This window comes from Ambystoma mexicanum, chromosome 9 (assembly GCF_040938575.1).
Source record: "Ambystoma mexicanum isolate Mex_15411 chromosome 9, UKY_AmexF1_1, whole genome shotgun sequence".
Taxonomy (NCBI): Eukaryota; Metazoa; Chordata; class Amphibia; order Caudata; family Ambystomatidae; genus Ambystoma; species Ambystoma mexicanum.
In genome coordinates, this window is record NC_090931.1 from 804,906,662 (window position 1) to 804,922,899 (window position 16,238).

Genomic DNA, 16,238 nt, shown 5'->3' on the forward strand with positions numbered 1-16,238 from the left:
CCCAAGCTAGATTATGGGCTTGGGAGCAGTATGGCAAGTATGCTTGGGTCCCCCTTAATTGGTTTCCTTCGGAAAGTAGGGGACAGCTGTGTTACACCCGCTGGGCTTTCTTCCAAAGTGTGGGAGCTTAATGCTCAGCATGGGCCATTGGGGCAGAAAAACAACTGCCAACTTCTTGTGCAATGCAGTTACTACCCAAACTCCAGCTTTTACTGTAACCAGAGATCTGAGGAGAGACTTTGACATGTTTGTGAAGGTGGAGATGTTCCTCTACACTCGCGTCCCAGAGTGAGTTGGCAAACTGCTGGCAAAGCATTCCAGCATGGTCTGTGCACATCGCCCCAAAGAACCACCAATGGTGTTCTGTAACGCTCACCTGATTCCCACGGAGGCGCTTACCCAAACTGGACTGCTACAGTTGCTTCTATGACTATGATGAGGCGTAGAACTCGGAAAACGCTCTGGGCAGGACCTCCGAATATCTACTGTCTGGCTTGTAAGGTGAGTTTTCTGCAGGTGGAAAAAAAAGGGGTAATTACAAGCTGGTTGGATAAGTTCTCCCACCAATCTTCTGCTTTTCCCACTTCTTGGTTCTCGACTGGTCTCCACGAACTCTCACCTTTGGTTTAGTAAAGCCGAGCTCTCCATCCTGCTTCCGATGCAGGGGCGCGTGGAATCCAGTTACGTCACTGGATGATTTCAGTGTTTAGGCTCGGTGTCCTTTTGTGGCTTGTAATAGTCCTTCAGGTGCCGAGGAGCTGTTGGCGACACCACCACTGCTGTGCAAGGAGAGGTTTGTGAGTATAGAAGATCTGAGGCCGCTTCTGAAGGAGCACCCTTTTATAATGTCCTTTTCTGTCTTTCAGGTGCCGAGACGCTGTGGGCGATGCCGCCGCTGTTGCACGTGCGGTGGCACGTAAGTAAAACTGAATTGTGGCCGTTTCCAAATGGGCGCCTCTGATAATGTCTTTTCCTTCCTTTCAGGTGCCGAAATGCTGAGGGCGATGCTGCTGCGCGTGAAGAAGCGCGTAAGTATTACTGAATTGTGGCCACTTCAAAATGGGCACCTCTAATAATGTCTTTTCCTTTCTTTCAGATGCCGAAATGCTGAGGGCGATGCTGCTGCGCATGAAGAAGCGCGTAAGTATAACTGAGTTGCGAACCCTTCGGCTCGGACACCGCTAACGATGTCTTTTGTCTTCCAGGTGCTGGGATGCTGCCGAAGCGAAGGCCGCAGTGAACTCCGGTGTGATCACGGATGGATAAGGTAAGCGAGCGCAGCTGCGAGCGTGTTGCCCGTTTTCTAACCTTATGTCTTTATTTGCAGGTTGTCGGAGACTGGACTCTTGTGGCTGAATTCTGGTGAATAGATGTTCCTGTGCCTTTTCTTCATCCACAGGTTGCTGCTTGAGAAGCTGAGGGTGTGTCTGGACCTGGAATGCAGGAGCCGACTCGTTGAGCGTCCTGCTGCTGTTGCAGAATAACGCGAAGCACGTGAATTCTATCGGGCGTGGTTTAAATAGTGGAGAAGTGCTTTGGTGCGTATTCTTCCTCCAGCCCCACCCAGGTAAGAAAAGAGTTCCTGTAACAGAGGATTGGTCTCTCCCAGCCAGTGGCTGGGACTTCACCCAGCTTGGATTGTTCTAGGTGAGTATGCAGCATGGTCTGCCACAGGTAAGTCCACCCAATCACTACTGCACACTTTAAGAATATGAGCCCGGCGCCCATGGCGCCGGGACTGTGGTTCCTTATGAGCCTGGCGCCAGAGGCGCCAGGACATGGTCCAGAGGGCCCCTGTAGGGGTCTGCTGGAACCGGGGGTGTGGATGATGAGCCTGCTTCCGGGGACGCTGGGCCAGTCTTGGCTCCTCGGGAGTAGCGCTCATGACATGTTCTCCAGGTTGGCCCATGAATTCGAGCCACATGAATACGCTTAGCAAACTAGTGTGTATAGCTCCAGGCTTCACTGTGAGGGACTGCAAATTGTGTTTCTGTTGCAAGCAGGTTCCCCCTCTAAAATCCAGCATACCCAGCCTACACACCCTAGCACCGTAAATACATGCTTCAGAACAATGAGCTGCACCCTTTATAAACAACCCATGAGACCAACCAGACACTGGGTGGAATCGTAGATGGTGGAAAGGTCTAATAAAGGGTTGGTCCGTTCTCCTCTAAACAGAGGCGTTGCTAGGGGGTGGCTGAGCGGGCTATAGCCCCAGGTCTTTTATTTGTAGCCCCAGATAGAAGCTTGGGAGCTACAACCAAAAGGCTAGCTAGCCCCGAGTGCCGACATTAGTGTAGCCCCAGATCTTTTCCAGACCTAGCAACACTCCTGCCTCTAAGGCATTTGAACTCGGGTGAATTAAGAGCTAGCAATACATTCCAGAGAAACTTAGTGCAGACAGTCACCCAGAGTCCAGCCAGACTCCCAGTTAGTTTGTGGGAATTGGTAAAAGGTGGTGAGGCAGTTGGTTAAACAGAGCGAGATGGGAGAGACCAAGTTCTGAAAATTGTCAGAGGAAGTTGGAGACCGAAGTGAGAGAAGGATGTGGTAGAACAGATAGAGGTTAGTGGAGGAGAAGATCAGGAGAAAAAGTTTGGATAGAGAGGAGGTTGGTGGAGGAGAACATAAGGAGGCATTTGGAAAGGGAGAAGATGCTGGTGGAAGCAAATATCAGGCTGGGAGGTTGAGAGAGGAGTTGGAGGAAAAAGGTCTGGAGATTGGTTGGGATTATGTCACAGGTTCAGAATAGCAATCAACAAGGAGACCCAGTTATTCCAGGATAGAGGCGTCAGGGGAAACAAGAAGGTTAAAGGAGTTGTAGGGGCTGGGAGAAGGAAAAGTAATGAGACCCATAATTATAGGTCCGTAGAGTAGGAGGGTGTTGGGTAAGTTTTGGCCAGAACTGGTAAATCTTCCTTTACTGGTTCAACCCCAGAACTTTTTTGCTTTATTAGTGGGATATTTTTCATTAATACCTCAGTGAGTGGGAACTTTTTTTCCACACTCACATAATCTTTAACTCTTTTTATGGGTGTCATTTTAAAGACTCTCCATAGTGTCTTTTTAAAGTTATCATCTTTAACAACTTATTATCAATAAGTGCCTGTTGCTGGGTTGCCTAGGGGCTCCCGTGAACTTTCTTGTGCTAACCTTGAGTGAACCACAGTTCCCAAGGGTAGAAAGGATCTTTGGATCCCTTTTACATTTTGTTAGGTAAACCAGCACACTCCACCTTATGTGGAGTGCTGGGGAGATGCAATGTATCCCCTTTCACGTTTGAACTGTAACCATTCTGTTAGTGACAAGTTTACCTTCAATGGCTGGTGGCAGTGGTTTTATAATGAACTACCATGGTTTGCATCTACCGCGGCTGTTCTCAGCTCCGGTAACGCTAACCGCGGGAGCCATCTTTTTCAAAATGGCGTTGAGCCAGCTTTGCTAAAATGGTCCCCGAACTTCTTTTTTTGCCATTTTGGGGTTTCTTGTTGTTTCTTCTTCCTTTGTGTGATTTTTGTCTTGGGCGGGAGTCCCCTGGACTCCCTGCCTCGGCTCCAGTCTGTCTGCGAGAGCAGGAAGTGAGGGAGGAGTCCAAAACGCCCCAGCCCTTTGTCTTACACCTTGCGTGAATGGGGACAAATCCCAGTGGGGGGGCTCAGGGGGCTGGCTGTCCTGATTGGACAACCAGACTGCCCCTTCTTGTAAAATGCGGGGACAGAATACAGAGGTTGTGCTGTAATTCCTGATAAATAGTGCGAACCTGCAAACTGAAGATATGTTGACCCCTGGAATTTAACCCGAAGAGGAAGATGTAGGAAAAGCGGCTGAGGCGATTTCCAGCGACTGGAGAGCCTGCTGTGTAACCGGAGTCTGCTGTAGCCCTTCCTTCCAATCGACCTGGGGACTCTATAAACGACTACCCCGACACAGAGCCAGGTGAGACCTGCTAGACTCAAGAAGACCTGCATCTTGAGCCATCCTACGCATTGCTGCGACCTTTGCGTTGTTGCAATGCCCCAATACGCTGGGACCTCAAGCATTCATGCGGTGCACAGTCTTTCGAATCTCGCTGGAACTTCGTGGGCATACTGGTGGATCTCCAGAGACACGAATCGAGTCCGAAAAGTCCCATCCTCAGAGTGCTGGACCTTTGTAACTATGAGAATTCAACTGCGATTTTCTGTCTTCTGTGCTCCTTGAAAAGGTACCAAATCCACACAACCGCATTCAGCCTCGAGGGAATCCTTGCCTAGAGCCTTCTTCATCGATCCCTGCTGCAAAGTCCCTTCTAAGGTCTTGTTTTCAGTCTCCATGACAAGGAATCCATTGACCTGGTATTTGGCGGCAGAAGTTATCCTGCTGCAAAATCATCTTCAATGCTGAGGTATTGTGTTGGCTTGGGTATTTACTTACCTTAAGCCTGTTAGGATTTCTGTGTAACTATGTGGTGTTTTCTGTGATTGGGAGGTCCCTCAGCCAGTACACCCAGTCCCACTGCTAGAATCCTGCCAGTGTGTCTTCTGTGGAGCCCCTGGACCCTCTTCTAACTCTATAAGTACAGTACTTATCTGTCTGCCCAGTTTTCTTAAGGAAATTGACTTTTGCTACTAAAGAACATATTCTGACACTGCCTGTTGGTCACTAGTCCTAGTGACCGCCCTTCTGCCACTGAACACTCGTGCTCCAAAAATAAGGGAAACCCTGTCAAGGGATTGTGACTTCTGCCTAGAAAAGAAAATAAGTGTTTTTAAAAGTTACTTACTTGTAAAGAGTTGGTTGGTAACTGTAATTCTAAGAGTGAACAGTTACAAAGGTTCTTACTGTTCTTGAATGTGTGATGCACTATTCTTAAAAGTATGGTTAACATCTTTTCTTCCTTAGCCACTGTTTTTGCCAGCCTAATAGAAAGTAGATGTGACAGTATTTTACTGTCCTGTAATTAGTTTGTGCCTCTTCCCAAAAGTAAAGTGTTGGTATCACCAGATTAATCCCTTGAGGATAATTGTATGAGTGTCCCCCAACTGGGTCTTGCTTCCCCTGACTTGCTGCTAGCCTGTCCTTAATAAGTCTGCATTAGATTGTTGCCTACCTAGAATAACTATTCAGTAAAGTGTAACATTGGGGTTTTACTTTCCCCCTCCATTGGGAGGTTAAACAAAGTATGTGGGTTTTACTTACCTTGAGTTAGCTCTGTGCCATCCCAAATAAGTTAAGAATTACTGCTTACCTCAATTTGGGGTTCCCTGATTTCAAAAGCTCCTGTGATTGTATATTACATCTTTAGGTTTTACTCACCTAGTATAACTGTGTTATGACAAAAGTAGTTATAGGTTTTTACTGCACTTAGAATACGTGCTCCACTATTCACCAAAAGTATATTGTACAGTTGACTGCTTATGTGATTTGTTACTCGGAGTCCTTGTACAACTGGTAGGGTCTACTGCCTTTGTATTACTGAATGTAATAGTAAAAAGTAACCATTGGTTTTTACTCCCCAAGAATAAGCTTCACCTGTACTGAATGTGTACGAAAAGGTTTTGACTTCCCTAGAACTACTGTTAGGTGTTCCAAATAAGATCTATACTTGGGTCTGTTTACTTTCAAGTATAGTGTTGTTTTTATACTGTGATTTTTTTATAATGTGTTAGTACTTACTTACCCCTAGATGTATCTGGGCCTACTTATATTTAAATAAATCCTTTATTTTGACATACATAGTGTTTCAGTGTTTCTTTGGACCATTTGTATGACAATTTCACTTGTACTGATTCTACAGCCCTCTCTCCCTCCTAAGATAAGCCTGGCTGCTCTGCCTACGCTACCATGTACTCAGGTGGTACAGTCTTATACTAAGAGTGGAGTCTTGTACTGCCTCAGTTGAATGGTTTTACTAAGCCCTTAGTTGGACTTCAGAAAAACTGTCCTAACAGAGGGGTAGCGTCCTGGCTCCAAAATCCTCCTGGGGAAATTATTCGATTGTACTTCCAGCTGGTGGAGGAGACCTGAAGCTGTGTATAGGGGGCTGCACAATGAGGAAGGTCCGCCAGCAGGCGTTAGCAACCCCTCAAAAACCTGCAACCAAATTCTAAGAAGGTAGCCGATAAACCATAAATCCAGGTCTAAGACTGAGCCAGAGGGCTCGGGATCCCCTAAAAATTTGTGGCATGGGTAGACCAGTTTCACACACATACATTTTTATCTTCTTTTGTTGCTTTTCCCAGGTTGATTTTCTTGCTTTTTGTTGATATAAAACCATGTGAAAAGTCGCATGTTTGGCTAGATCACAATAAAAAAAATGTAATAAAACCATGTGTAAAGGCATCCAACATGTATGGTCCGTTTGTGCCATCTACTTGCCATGACACCCCCGAAAGAATACTCCCTAAATAAGTCTGTAATGAATTTCAGGTCGTCACTATATGAAATAATAAACAAAGCTGTTAGACTATTTGATATTTGTATAGTGCCTACTGCCATTGGTATGGCCTTGAAGCACTGTGGCGGATGAACGCCCTTCGGCAGACCGTAGTTTGTGCAAACATGTAAATAAAAGGCGGAATACAATGCGAGTGAACAGTAATTGGCATTTTGGGATAAGCAGAGATGACTAGGTTGAAGCATTTTAAATCCTGCAGCACATATTGCAAAGGCATAAGGAAGACTGCTATGTCAGTGGTTATGTGACAGCTGGACCAAATGTTTCGCGGCACTCTGTTGTATTCTATGAGTTGCATCGAGATAGGGGACAAGTCTATTGTAACTAGTCTATCAATCCCTAGGGAAACTGTCTACAGTCGAGGGCTCTGCTATACTTTACATGCATAACATATGATCAATGGCTAACTTGCACTCAACAAGCAAATTACATGCACAATTGTCAGCTAATACAAAGATTCCAACAGCAGACGACCATCACGATATTGCAGTAAATATGTAATATAATGGAAAGCCTCACAGTGGCAGCATTCATTGTGGCAACGTTCAAAGGCAACACAAATCAAAATGGTGCAAACCTCACACTAGCTAAATTCAATGTGGTGAAACTGAACAGTAGAAACAATTCAAACGGGTGAAACCTCACAGTAGCAAGAGCTGCAGAACTCAAAATGGTGCAAACCTCCCAGTAGGAAAAATTAGAGGCAAAATGCAAGTTCCAAGTGGTGAGACTTCACAGTAGCAGGATTCAAAACAGTATTGGTAAACGTGATGACAAATGATGGACTCAACCTTTTTTGAGTAAATTGCATCGTCCTTTACCCTGTGTCTAGTGGTCCTTTGGGTGGGCGGTGGGCTGCATAACAGAGCTGGGCTGGGCTAGGCTTATATGTATATATGGGGCTGATTTACTAAGGAAAGATGTGTTGTAAATCCAGCTTGTGCCCAAAATGAATTCCAACTTACGTGGAGGTACCTTATAGATATTTACGAAAAGGACTTAAGATCATAATACAGAAGCCTGAAATGAAGAAAAATAGCATATGTTATAGCGGAAGGTCTGTCAAAGGTGATAGTTATGCAAAAACGAAAACATGTAAATGACATCAACCCATACAAATCAATATCTCTGACAACTAATAACCATAAATTACACAACTACAATCGCCACTAAGCCACCCGAGAGGTGAATGGACACTCAAAACCCAATGTATGGCAGTTGATTCTTTAGAGAAGCCACGTCATGCTTCTGGAGCTCCCCTACAAGTAAGATCAGGGTCATGTTGTGGAAAATATGTCCCAACCCATTGATTATAAAAACTTTCCACTCTGTGGGCACCAAGTCAAACATTTCACTACCAATCGCCGCACGCAGCAGCCAGTCCAACCAAACAACCCATTCACAACGACACTCCGCAGCAGTGCCCACAAGAACCCTGGTAATCCTGTGTCTCTCCTCCATACCTGGATACCCATTCAGATTGTATGTCTCTGCTCCTTAACTGTTCCATTAAGAAGTGCAGCATCACAATCCATGGGGTCTGTAATATTTCTAAAATTCAGGAAAACCAAGTATATACCTAGTGTACAGTAATTCACAATTTCAATTCTGTACAGAAATTGACAAGTCAATAAAGCTACATTCAATTATCTTTGAACTTACCTGCAAAAACTGCCATAGTGATTGAATGCAGGTTAACTGTCAACTGCCTATTTTGGTACTCGAGAAATACAGTACGTCCAATGGTAAATAACATTGATGGTAAAAATATCACATGTGGAACTCTTATTTTTCAGTATTTTCTGCAGTCCATAATTTCCGCCATCAAAAATGTTTTGGGCTGTGGCAAGTCCCTGGCATGGGAAAAAAACATGATTCACAATTTGAATCACAACATCTTCTAACTGGTAGCACATTTTTTTTAGTCCTGCTCGGAACTAATTTTATTTGCAGTGGCAATTGCATCCGTTTTTAGACATCCTACTTTTCTTTAAGGGGGATTGTTTGTGGTTTGGCTTACCACCAGTGGTAAATTGGTATCATTTCACCAGGAAACCGGCAGAGTGGTTTTTCATGTTCAGCAATATTTGGCCATTAGGGAAATGTGGGCTGTATTTACCAATTACTGTTGGTGTTGTTGTGACCTTCTCTTCTGAACTTCTTATTGCAAGCCTTTAATGCTAGTTACATGTCATTAGAATAATAGTACATATTCATTTTTTAATAATACATATTCTGATTCTTGTAGGATGATTCAGAGTTCAGAGACAAACTTGCCCCAATCAACATATTCATGGACTACCAACTGGATTATAAATCTGCTGCAGATGTAACTGGACTGCAACCTATTTTGAACCAGTTCACTCCTGCTAACATTAGTCGACAGGTAAGGTTTGCAGTTTAATTTATCTTTTCTAATGATGGCTTTTCCATGAGTTCATTTTTCAATGCATTACAAGAGTCCTAATGACCTTTGTTACAAGTCTTCTGTGCTTGCTTACAGTTCTGTTTTCCGAAAATGTATTGTAGCAGGACCCCAAGGAAATTAGTAATTCTTGTTTCAAAAGTTATTTCAATCCATAAATGGGGTGATTTTGTTTTTGCTGCTTTTCTCCGATAGACCTCTAGGGGACACCCTCTTTCTGCTTTGTGTTCTATCCTGACCTGACTTTTTGGAGGTAAGTAAAGCCCTTCTGTATTACTTCTCTTGCTTTGTGCTAATTCTTATGGGGCGACAAGTCCATAAGACTAGCACTGGTAAGACTATGGCCCTCATAACTTTGCCAGTCTGGAAAAAATGCTGGTAATTCTGGCACCAGCATTTTTTCCAGACCAGCAAAACACAAGTTTACCGGTGGGGGCCACGGATCTCCCAGCAGTCCTGACCTGCCGGTAGGTCAGGCGCCTACAGGCAAAGAAATGCCCCAATCTACTGCACCAGTAATACCAGTGCTGATGATTCAGGCAATCCCATCCCATGGAGTCCTATACCTTCTCTTGGATAAACTATTGTTTCCAAGAGCAGTGAAGTGAAATTGACTTTACCTACATTTGTAACTTTCTAGACCCAGCACATGCTATCTTCCAATAGGGTGCTGGAGGGGTTACTTAGTATCCCCTTTGTCTAGTCTTCTCATGTAACATTTTTATGTTACCCTTTCCTTGATGAATGGCTGGTGGCACTGGTTTACTTTTTTAACTTACTTTTTAACCGTGGTATGCTTTTACAGCGGGCTGTGTTCGCATTTTTGTCAAAATGGCCCCGGTCTTCTTTCTTCGCCATTTCTTTGTGGAAAGGTCCTTCTTGCGATTTACTCTGTGAGCCAAACAAGGTTTGGTCCCTTTGTTGGTTTTGTCTTGGGTGGGATTCACAAGTGAAGCCTGCCTCTGGCTCCAGGGTGTCTGGCGGGGGCAGGAAGCGAGGGAGGTGCCCGAAATTCCCTGTGCTTAGTCTCCTAGGAGACAGGAATGCACTTCCAGGTGCTTGACTGGCTGGCTGTCTGGCGAGGGCAGCCACCCTGCTGGGTGACTGACACCTAAGCTGGAATTAATGGGCGAAACCTGCATAAAAGGTGAGGCGTTTTGGCTTGGAAGGCAAAGTCGACCACTGACAAAGGAATCCAAAGAAGAACTGGGAAGAGACGCCTGCTGCAATTCCTGGACCGCTGGTTTGGACTGTGAAGCCCTGCTGCTCGCTGAAGCTCCGAATTCGCCTCGACAAGCCCTGCAAGGACGTCTCCCCTTGAGTTGGTGGGACCAATCAACTCCAAAGTAAGCCACCTGGAGATCCTCTCGAAGCTGGTTGCATTTCCACTGCAGTTGCTGCTGGAAACCGAAGAGCCAGGGAGAGGAACACCAGCTCGTGTGCATTACTTTTAAGTTGGCCAAGAGCTCCAGGAAAGATCCTCTGGACTCCCAGGAAGCAGGACTGACCAAGCCTGAGCCACCTCAACAGAGTGCTGCACCCCAGATGCAAGGAAAGCCCATCTCAACAGCCAAGAGTCCGCGGTGGTGCCATTTGCTGAGACGCGAGGGGCTGAAACCGCAAAGTGCCACTGAATAGAAGTTGGTCCTTCTGTTGCCGACCGTCTCGTTGCAGTGCAGGAGTCCTCCAGACGTCCTCCCTCTTGTCCCCATGACTGAGGTCCAGGAACACAGGATCTGCAGAGCTGCACTGGAACAGGAGTCAGCTGGAACCATTTTTTTCTTCTAACCAAAGGTAGATTGTAGTTGTAGGTACTGTAAAGTCTAAGAGAACGTACCTTCTTGTTGTGTAACCTCACTTGTTCTCAGTGTAGACTTGTCTGAGTTTCTTCTGTAGAATTGCTACCAGCTTCTCTACCCCACAAGCCTAATCAGCTGTGGCCCTACTTTGATTTCTTCTTTTCTACAAAGACTTCTAAAACATTGTGCAAGACTTTTACCTATCTACAAGAATTGCTTCTGCTCACCTAGACTTTTGCCCAATTGACTTTGGCCTGGCCTGGCTCCCTAAATAACTATTCTCGCCTCTGACATTGTGTTATGTCTTCCTTCCAGGAAGGGGTTAACTTACTTTACATTGGGGGTTACCAAAAGTACTTACCTGCTTCAGAATATTTGTGAGATCTCTTGTTTTATTCTAATGTTTTTCTTTGACCTACTCCTAAGTATTGCTCTAAATGCAACAGTAATATGTTAATGTCAACAGTGTCCTAGTTGTTTAAGTCCTCTGAGGGTATAGGAATTGTCTGTGGGCCATCCCAAATGGGTATTTGCTGATTTAGAGCAACTGAGTGTGTATTTTGGAGTGTATTTGTGCGTTACTATTATATTGCCCCTTCTGAAGAAGGCTTACTCAAACTGATTTAAATAAATTCATAATTGTTTAATCAAGAAACCTTGGGTGTAATAGTGTATTTGAATACTTGCCACTGTGAATCTGTGTAACTCCCCTACAGCTCACATTGACCCCTCTTGAGATGAGCCTGGCTGCTCAACACGCTACCAACCTGTGTAGTACAGACTTCCACCAAAGGTTGGGTTCCTATTGCCAGGTGGTCAGGGTTGTTGTAGTGCACCCAAAGGATACTGCATACAATCTTGCCTAACATTTTTATTCGACTTTATGCAGGTTGGAAAAATGCCTAATCTATAACCTCAATCTAAGATGGGAGCAAGCGTCGACCATCAAGTGAAAATAAGGCAGTCCCTAGTGGCCTTGTGTCAAATAAAAGGGGGCTATACTAGGAAACCTATTGCCAAACCTTACAACTAATACAAAAAGTGTGTGGCATTCCAGGATGGCCACCGACACCCGATAGACGTGTGTCGACAGTGCTCCAGAGCTCCTCTGCATGATAATGGTTCCACCACCCTAAACAGGCACCAGGGAAGGAGAAAACAGGAAGAAAGAGCCCCACTCGGGGGGGAGCATACTAGGTGCCACCCTCGGAAGCGAGCTCCTAGGTTTTTAGCGCTGGATGAATTGAACCCGGGAGAAGCGGGGGCCTGGCCCAGAATCCGGGGGAAGGATCCACAGCCCACCTAGAGGACGGGGCGAGCCGGGGCGAGCCGGGGCAGGTGTCCGAAGTCCGGGCCACCTTGGGGCGAGCAACAGCCAGGATCGAGATTCACCCATAAAGGCAAGTACCGCCGAGGACAACAAAGGAGGAAACCCAAGGAGGCGGGCGGATGAACAACGGCATCCACTCCACGGAGCCGGAGGCGAGGACCTGAGGCGCCGGGATCCACAACACGCTGCCTGTCATCTACCAGTGCAGTTCCAGACGACGCAGAGGGAAAGCGGACGAATCCAGCCTCCAGGCAAGTCTCAGAAGGAACGCATGTACGAAGACCCGAAGTCACCCAGCGCTAGGGCTAGCCGGGAGTCTGGGAGGAGCGGGGGGCCCCGAGTCTGCTCTCCCTAGCTCAAAACAGGGACAAGGCAAACTGCCTAGCGAAAAGCTACAACCCAGGGTGGGCCCCCAGTCCGAGAAGAGCCATACGGGCGGACACTAGCCCAGGGGGACACTAAAATCAGGTCCCCTCGTGCACATGGAGGGGGATCCCACAAGAACAGACCCCAACCCCTCAACGAGGGAGAAGCGGCTGAATAGACGGACCAGATCCGACTCATTCGGCAAAGAGCCCGGAGGGTGAGAGCCATGTTTCCCAGGCGAACCCGCCTCCCCTCCATCACTCGACAACCACAGCTACCGGTCAAAGGGGGGGTAATACCAGAGCCCTAGGAAACGGGACTGGATACTCTGGAACTAAGCACAGAGGGAGCCCGCAAAGGCATTCACTGGGCACAACGACGGAGGGGAGGAATAGACTGGGCATAAGGCATACTGGAAGGGGGTGAGAGACTTGGATCACCGACACGGAATTCTAAAGCAGCCCAGAGGTAAGTGAAGACAGGACCCCCCGGCCCAGATAAGATCTGACACCACCTACCACGAACGACCAGTGCACAGCGCACCAGACCCAGACGAAGGGCTCAGAAGAAAATTAAGGCCGAGGCCTGAACCCATTATACATTGATACCTGACAAACGACTATACACCAGGCCTCGCAAGTATGGCCGCCAAAAACAAGAGCAGAACAAATAAGAGTGGAATGCCACAGGGAGACATCTCTGGCCCCCTTATTACAATGTGGGCGAACAAAGATACCAGCGCTGAGCGCAGAGATCAACACGAAGGAGCTCTGAGCCAAGACCAGGCGGCTGAGCTAGGACTGGCAGGACAAATCTCCCACCAGGACTTACACGGGGAGATGCTCTCCATGCAAAACACACTGGCAAGAACATTCCAGGACCAGTTCCAATTAATAAGAACAGATATAAACCAGGCTATGGCTGAAATCAAGCAGGAGGTGGGCCAGTTGGGAGAGAGGACTGACATCATAGAAAAAGGCCTACAAGAGGTGGGCAGAGAAACAATAGAGAATAGTGAAGCAATCGAATAACTAGATACGGCAATGTGAAATCTAGATATCAGTATGGAAGATCAGGACCGGTTTTCCAGAAGGATCAACATTAGGGTGAAGATGTTGCCGGAAACAGTTTCAGACAGAGACTTAAAGGAGACAATCCAGGAACTTTATGCGGATCTACTGGGGGAAGCTATGCCAGACAAGATAGAGCTGCACAGGGTCCATAGAGTTGGCCACCTCAACAAGAATCAGAACAGCAGACCGAGGGATGTCCTAACTGCCTTTGCGTGGTATGCACAAAAAGATGCGGTCCTGAGGGCAGCTAGACAGAAGAAACCGATATTGTATGAAGACCAACGGATTGAGCTGTACCAAGACCTGTCTTAACAGCACCCTACTAAAGCGACGTCAGATGAGCCCAGTAACTTCAAAACTTAAAGAGCAAGGGATCAAATATAAGTGGACCTTCACGTTTGGCCTACTTTTTGAATGGGCCGGCATGCAGAGTAGAAGAACTACAGTGCAAGAAGAGGCAGACATCTTGCACATTGAGCTGGAACAAGAACGAGGGACGGCCAACCCAGAGAAACTACCGAATGCAGGAAGGGAAACAAGGCCTAGGCCATGGGAATGGTCAGTGGTGGGCGAGGGGAGAAGGAGACCTGCTCTACGGGGCCCCGCCGTTAAGGAAAGGGTCAAAGAAACAGCTGCGAACGAGAGGGCAGGGACCAAAGGAGAATAGCCTGGAGCAAATATGAGAAATATGGGTTGGCAGACAGAAAGGTGCATAAAGAGGGATAGAGGGGTGAGGAGCGAACATCATGGGACCGGAGAGGGCGAAGATGCCTGAGAGGAGGGGGGAGGCAGGAAGTCCCAAGAACAGGGGAGGTGCCTATCATGGATCAAAGCGGGCAAGGATATTCAGAGCCAGGGTCTGAGAGTGGGACGGTGGAGGAAGGAAAACAGTCATGGGGGGCGCACAGAGAGGGGGGAAGGAGAGACATCCATATTCATCTGGGTAACCCATAACATTGGGGGCCTTAACTCCCCACTGAAGAGGAAAAAGTTAGAGCTCTTCACGAAAAGAGGAAAAACAGACCTCCTGGGGCTACAAGAGACGCACTTACTCCACAGGGACTAGAACCGGCTCAGGTTAAGGGGATTTGACCAAATACTCCATGCAGCAGGGGCGACAAAATCAGGAGGGGGTGGTCGTGGCTATCCGGAACACAGTGAATTTCAGGATTGAGGAGACCATAAGGGATAAAGAGGGCAGATGTATAATAGTAAAAGGCAAAATGGGAGACAGGATATACACAATAGCGGTCATCTACGCACCCAACTCGGGACAGGAGGCTTTCCTGCGGGGCGTATTGGGAAAAATAGAGGAGCAGTCACGGGGACATATAGTTAGAATGGGGGTCCTGAACATAGCTTGGGACAGTGCCAGAGATAGATCGGCAAATAAAAACTCAGGAGGGGGTGCTGTGGCCTCGCCAGAACTAAGGGACAGAATGTCCGGCATGGGATTAAGGGATGTGCAATAGAAGGGGATTAAGGGATGTGTGGAGGGAACTCAAAGGAAATTCGGAGGGCTACGCCTTTCTTTCGGAAGTTCATGGAACGCAATCACAAATAGATTATATTTGGATCTCAGCTGAATTGGTGGGTAGGGTCAAGGAGATAAGAGGTTGGTCCCATGGGAATTGCAGACCATAAGATAATATCAATGCAACTAGAAATGGGGGAACGGGAGGAGGGGAGTTTGGGGATGGAAATACCCAGAATACCTAATGAGGGACCCTGTCCTTAGGGAAGAATTGGAGGAAAAGATGGGTCACTTCTTTGAGAATAATAAGAGGGGGGAAACGGGGGAAGATACTAGATGGGACGCGTTTAAGGCATCAATGAGGGGAGAAATCATAGCAGCCAAGTCACAGACAAAAACAGCTCCAGACCTTGGAGAAACAGCTAAAGGCAGAAGTACAAGAGGCAAGGGAAAAGGTGGTGAAGACACCCAACAGAAATAACCAGAGGGAATACAGAAGGGCAATACATCAATTAGGGATCCTGCGGACTAAAAAGACAGAGGGGGCCCCTTCTCTATGTACGGCAGAAATGCTACGCAAAGGCAAATAAGGCGGATGCCCTACTGGTGCGTCTGCTTAGGGGGGGGCTCAGTTGAGAAACGTAATCCCGGCCCCAAAAACTGAGGCTGGAGAAAGAACCACACAAATGGAGGACATCCAGGAAAACTTGTTCAAATTCTACGAGACACTATACACATCACAGGTTCCCCATTCCCAGGTACAGGAGGAGTTCCTGGAAAAGATAGGGTTACAGGGAATAAGCAGGGAAGTCCAGAACACCATACACCAAGAGATAACGGAGGACGAGATAAGGGAGGTCATAGTAAAGCTGTCCACGGGCAAAGCTCCAGGCCCCGACGGCTATACGGCGTCATTTTATAAAACCTTTGCGGGGATACTGGTAGCACAATTGACTCAACTCTTTAATACCTTCAAAGACAAAGGTCAAATAACTGTCTCAATGAAAGAAGCCAAAATCACCCTAATATTGAAACCAGGCAAGGAGGCCGAGGAAAGATTGTCCTACAGACCAATAGCGCTCATTAATGTGGACGCTAAAATATACTCAAAAATCCCAGCTAACAGATTGGAGGGGCTCCTGCCAGACCTGATAAATCAGGACCAGGCAGGTTTTATAAAAGGCAGGCAAACAGCAGACAACATAAGGAGGGTAGCACGCCTTATAGAAAAAGTAAACAAAACAAACACGCCAGCGGTCCTATTATAATTAGATGCCGAAAAAGCGTCGACTGGGTGGAGTGGTCGTTCCTCTTTAAGACTATGGCGAAGATGGG

The 16,238-nt window shown here is 46.9% G+C and overlaps 1 protein-coding gene across 1 annotated transcript in view; it reads left to right on the forward strand.

Annotated features, from left to right (window-relative positions):
• The window catches only part of ITGAV (integrin subunit alpha V), an 800,372-nt gene that overhangs the window by 433,098 nt on the left and 351,036 nt on the right, over nt 1-16,238 (forward strand). Inside the window, exon 18 of the mRNA XM_069615781.1 lies at nt 8,685-8,822. Within this exon, the coding sequence (XP_069471882.1) occupies nt 8,685-8,822 (138 nt within the window). The remainder of the gene's footprint in view (nt 1-8,684; nt 8,823-16,238) is intronic.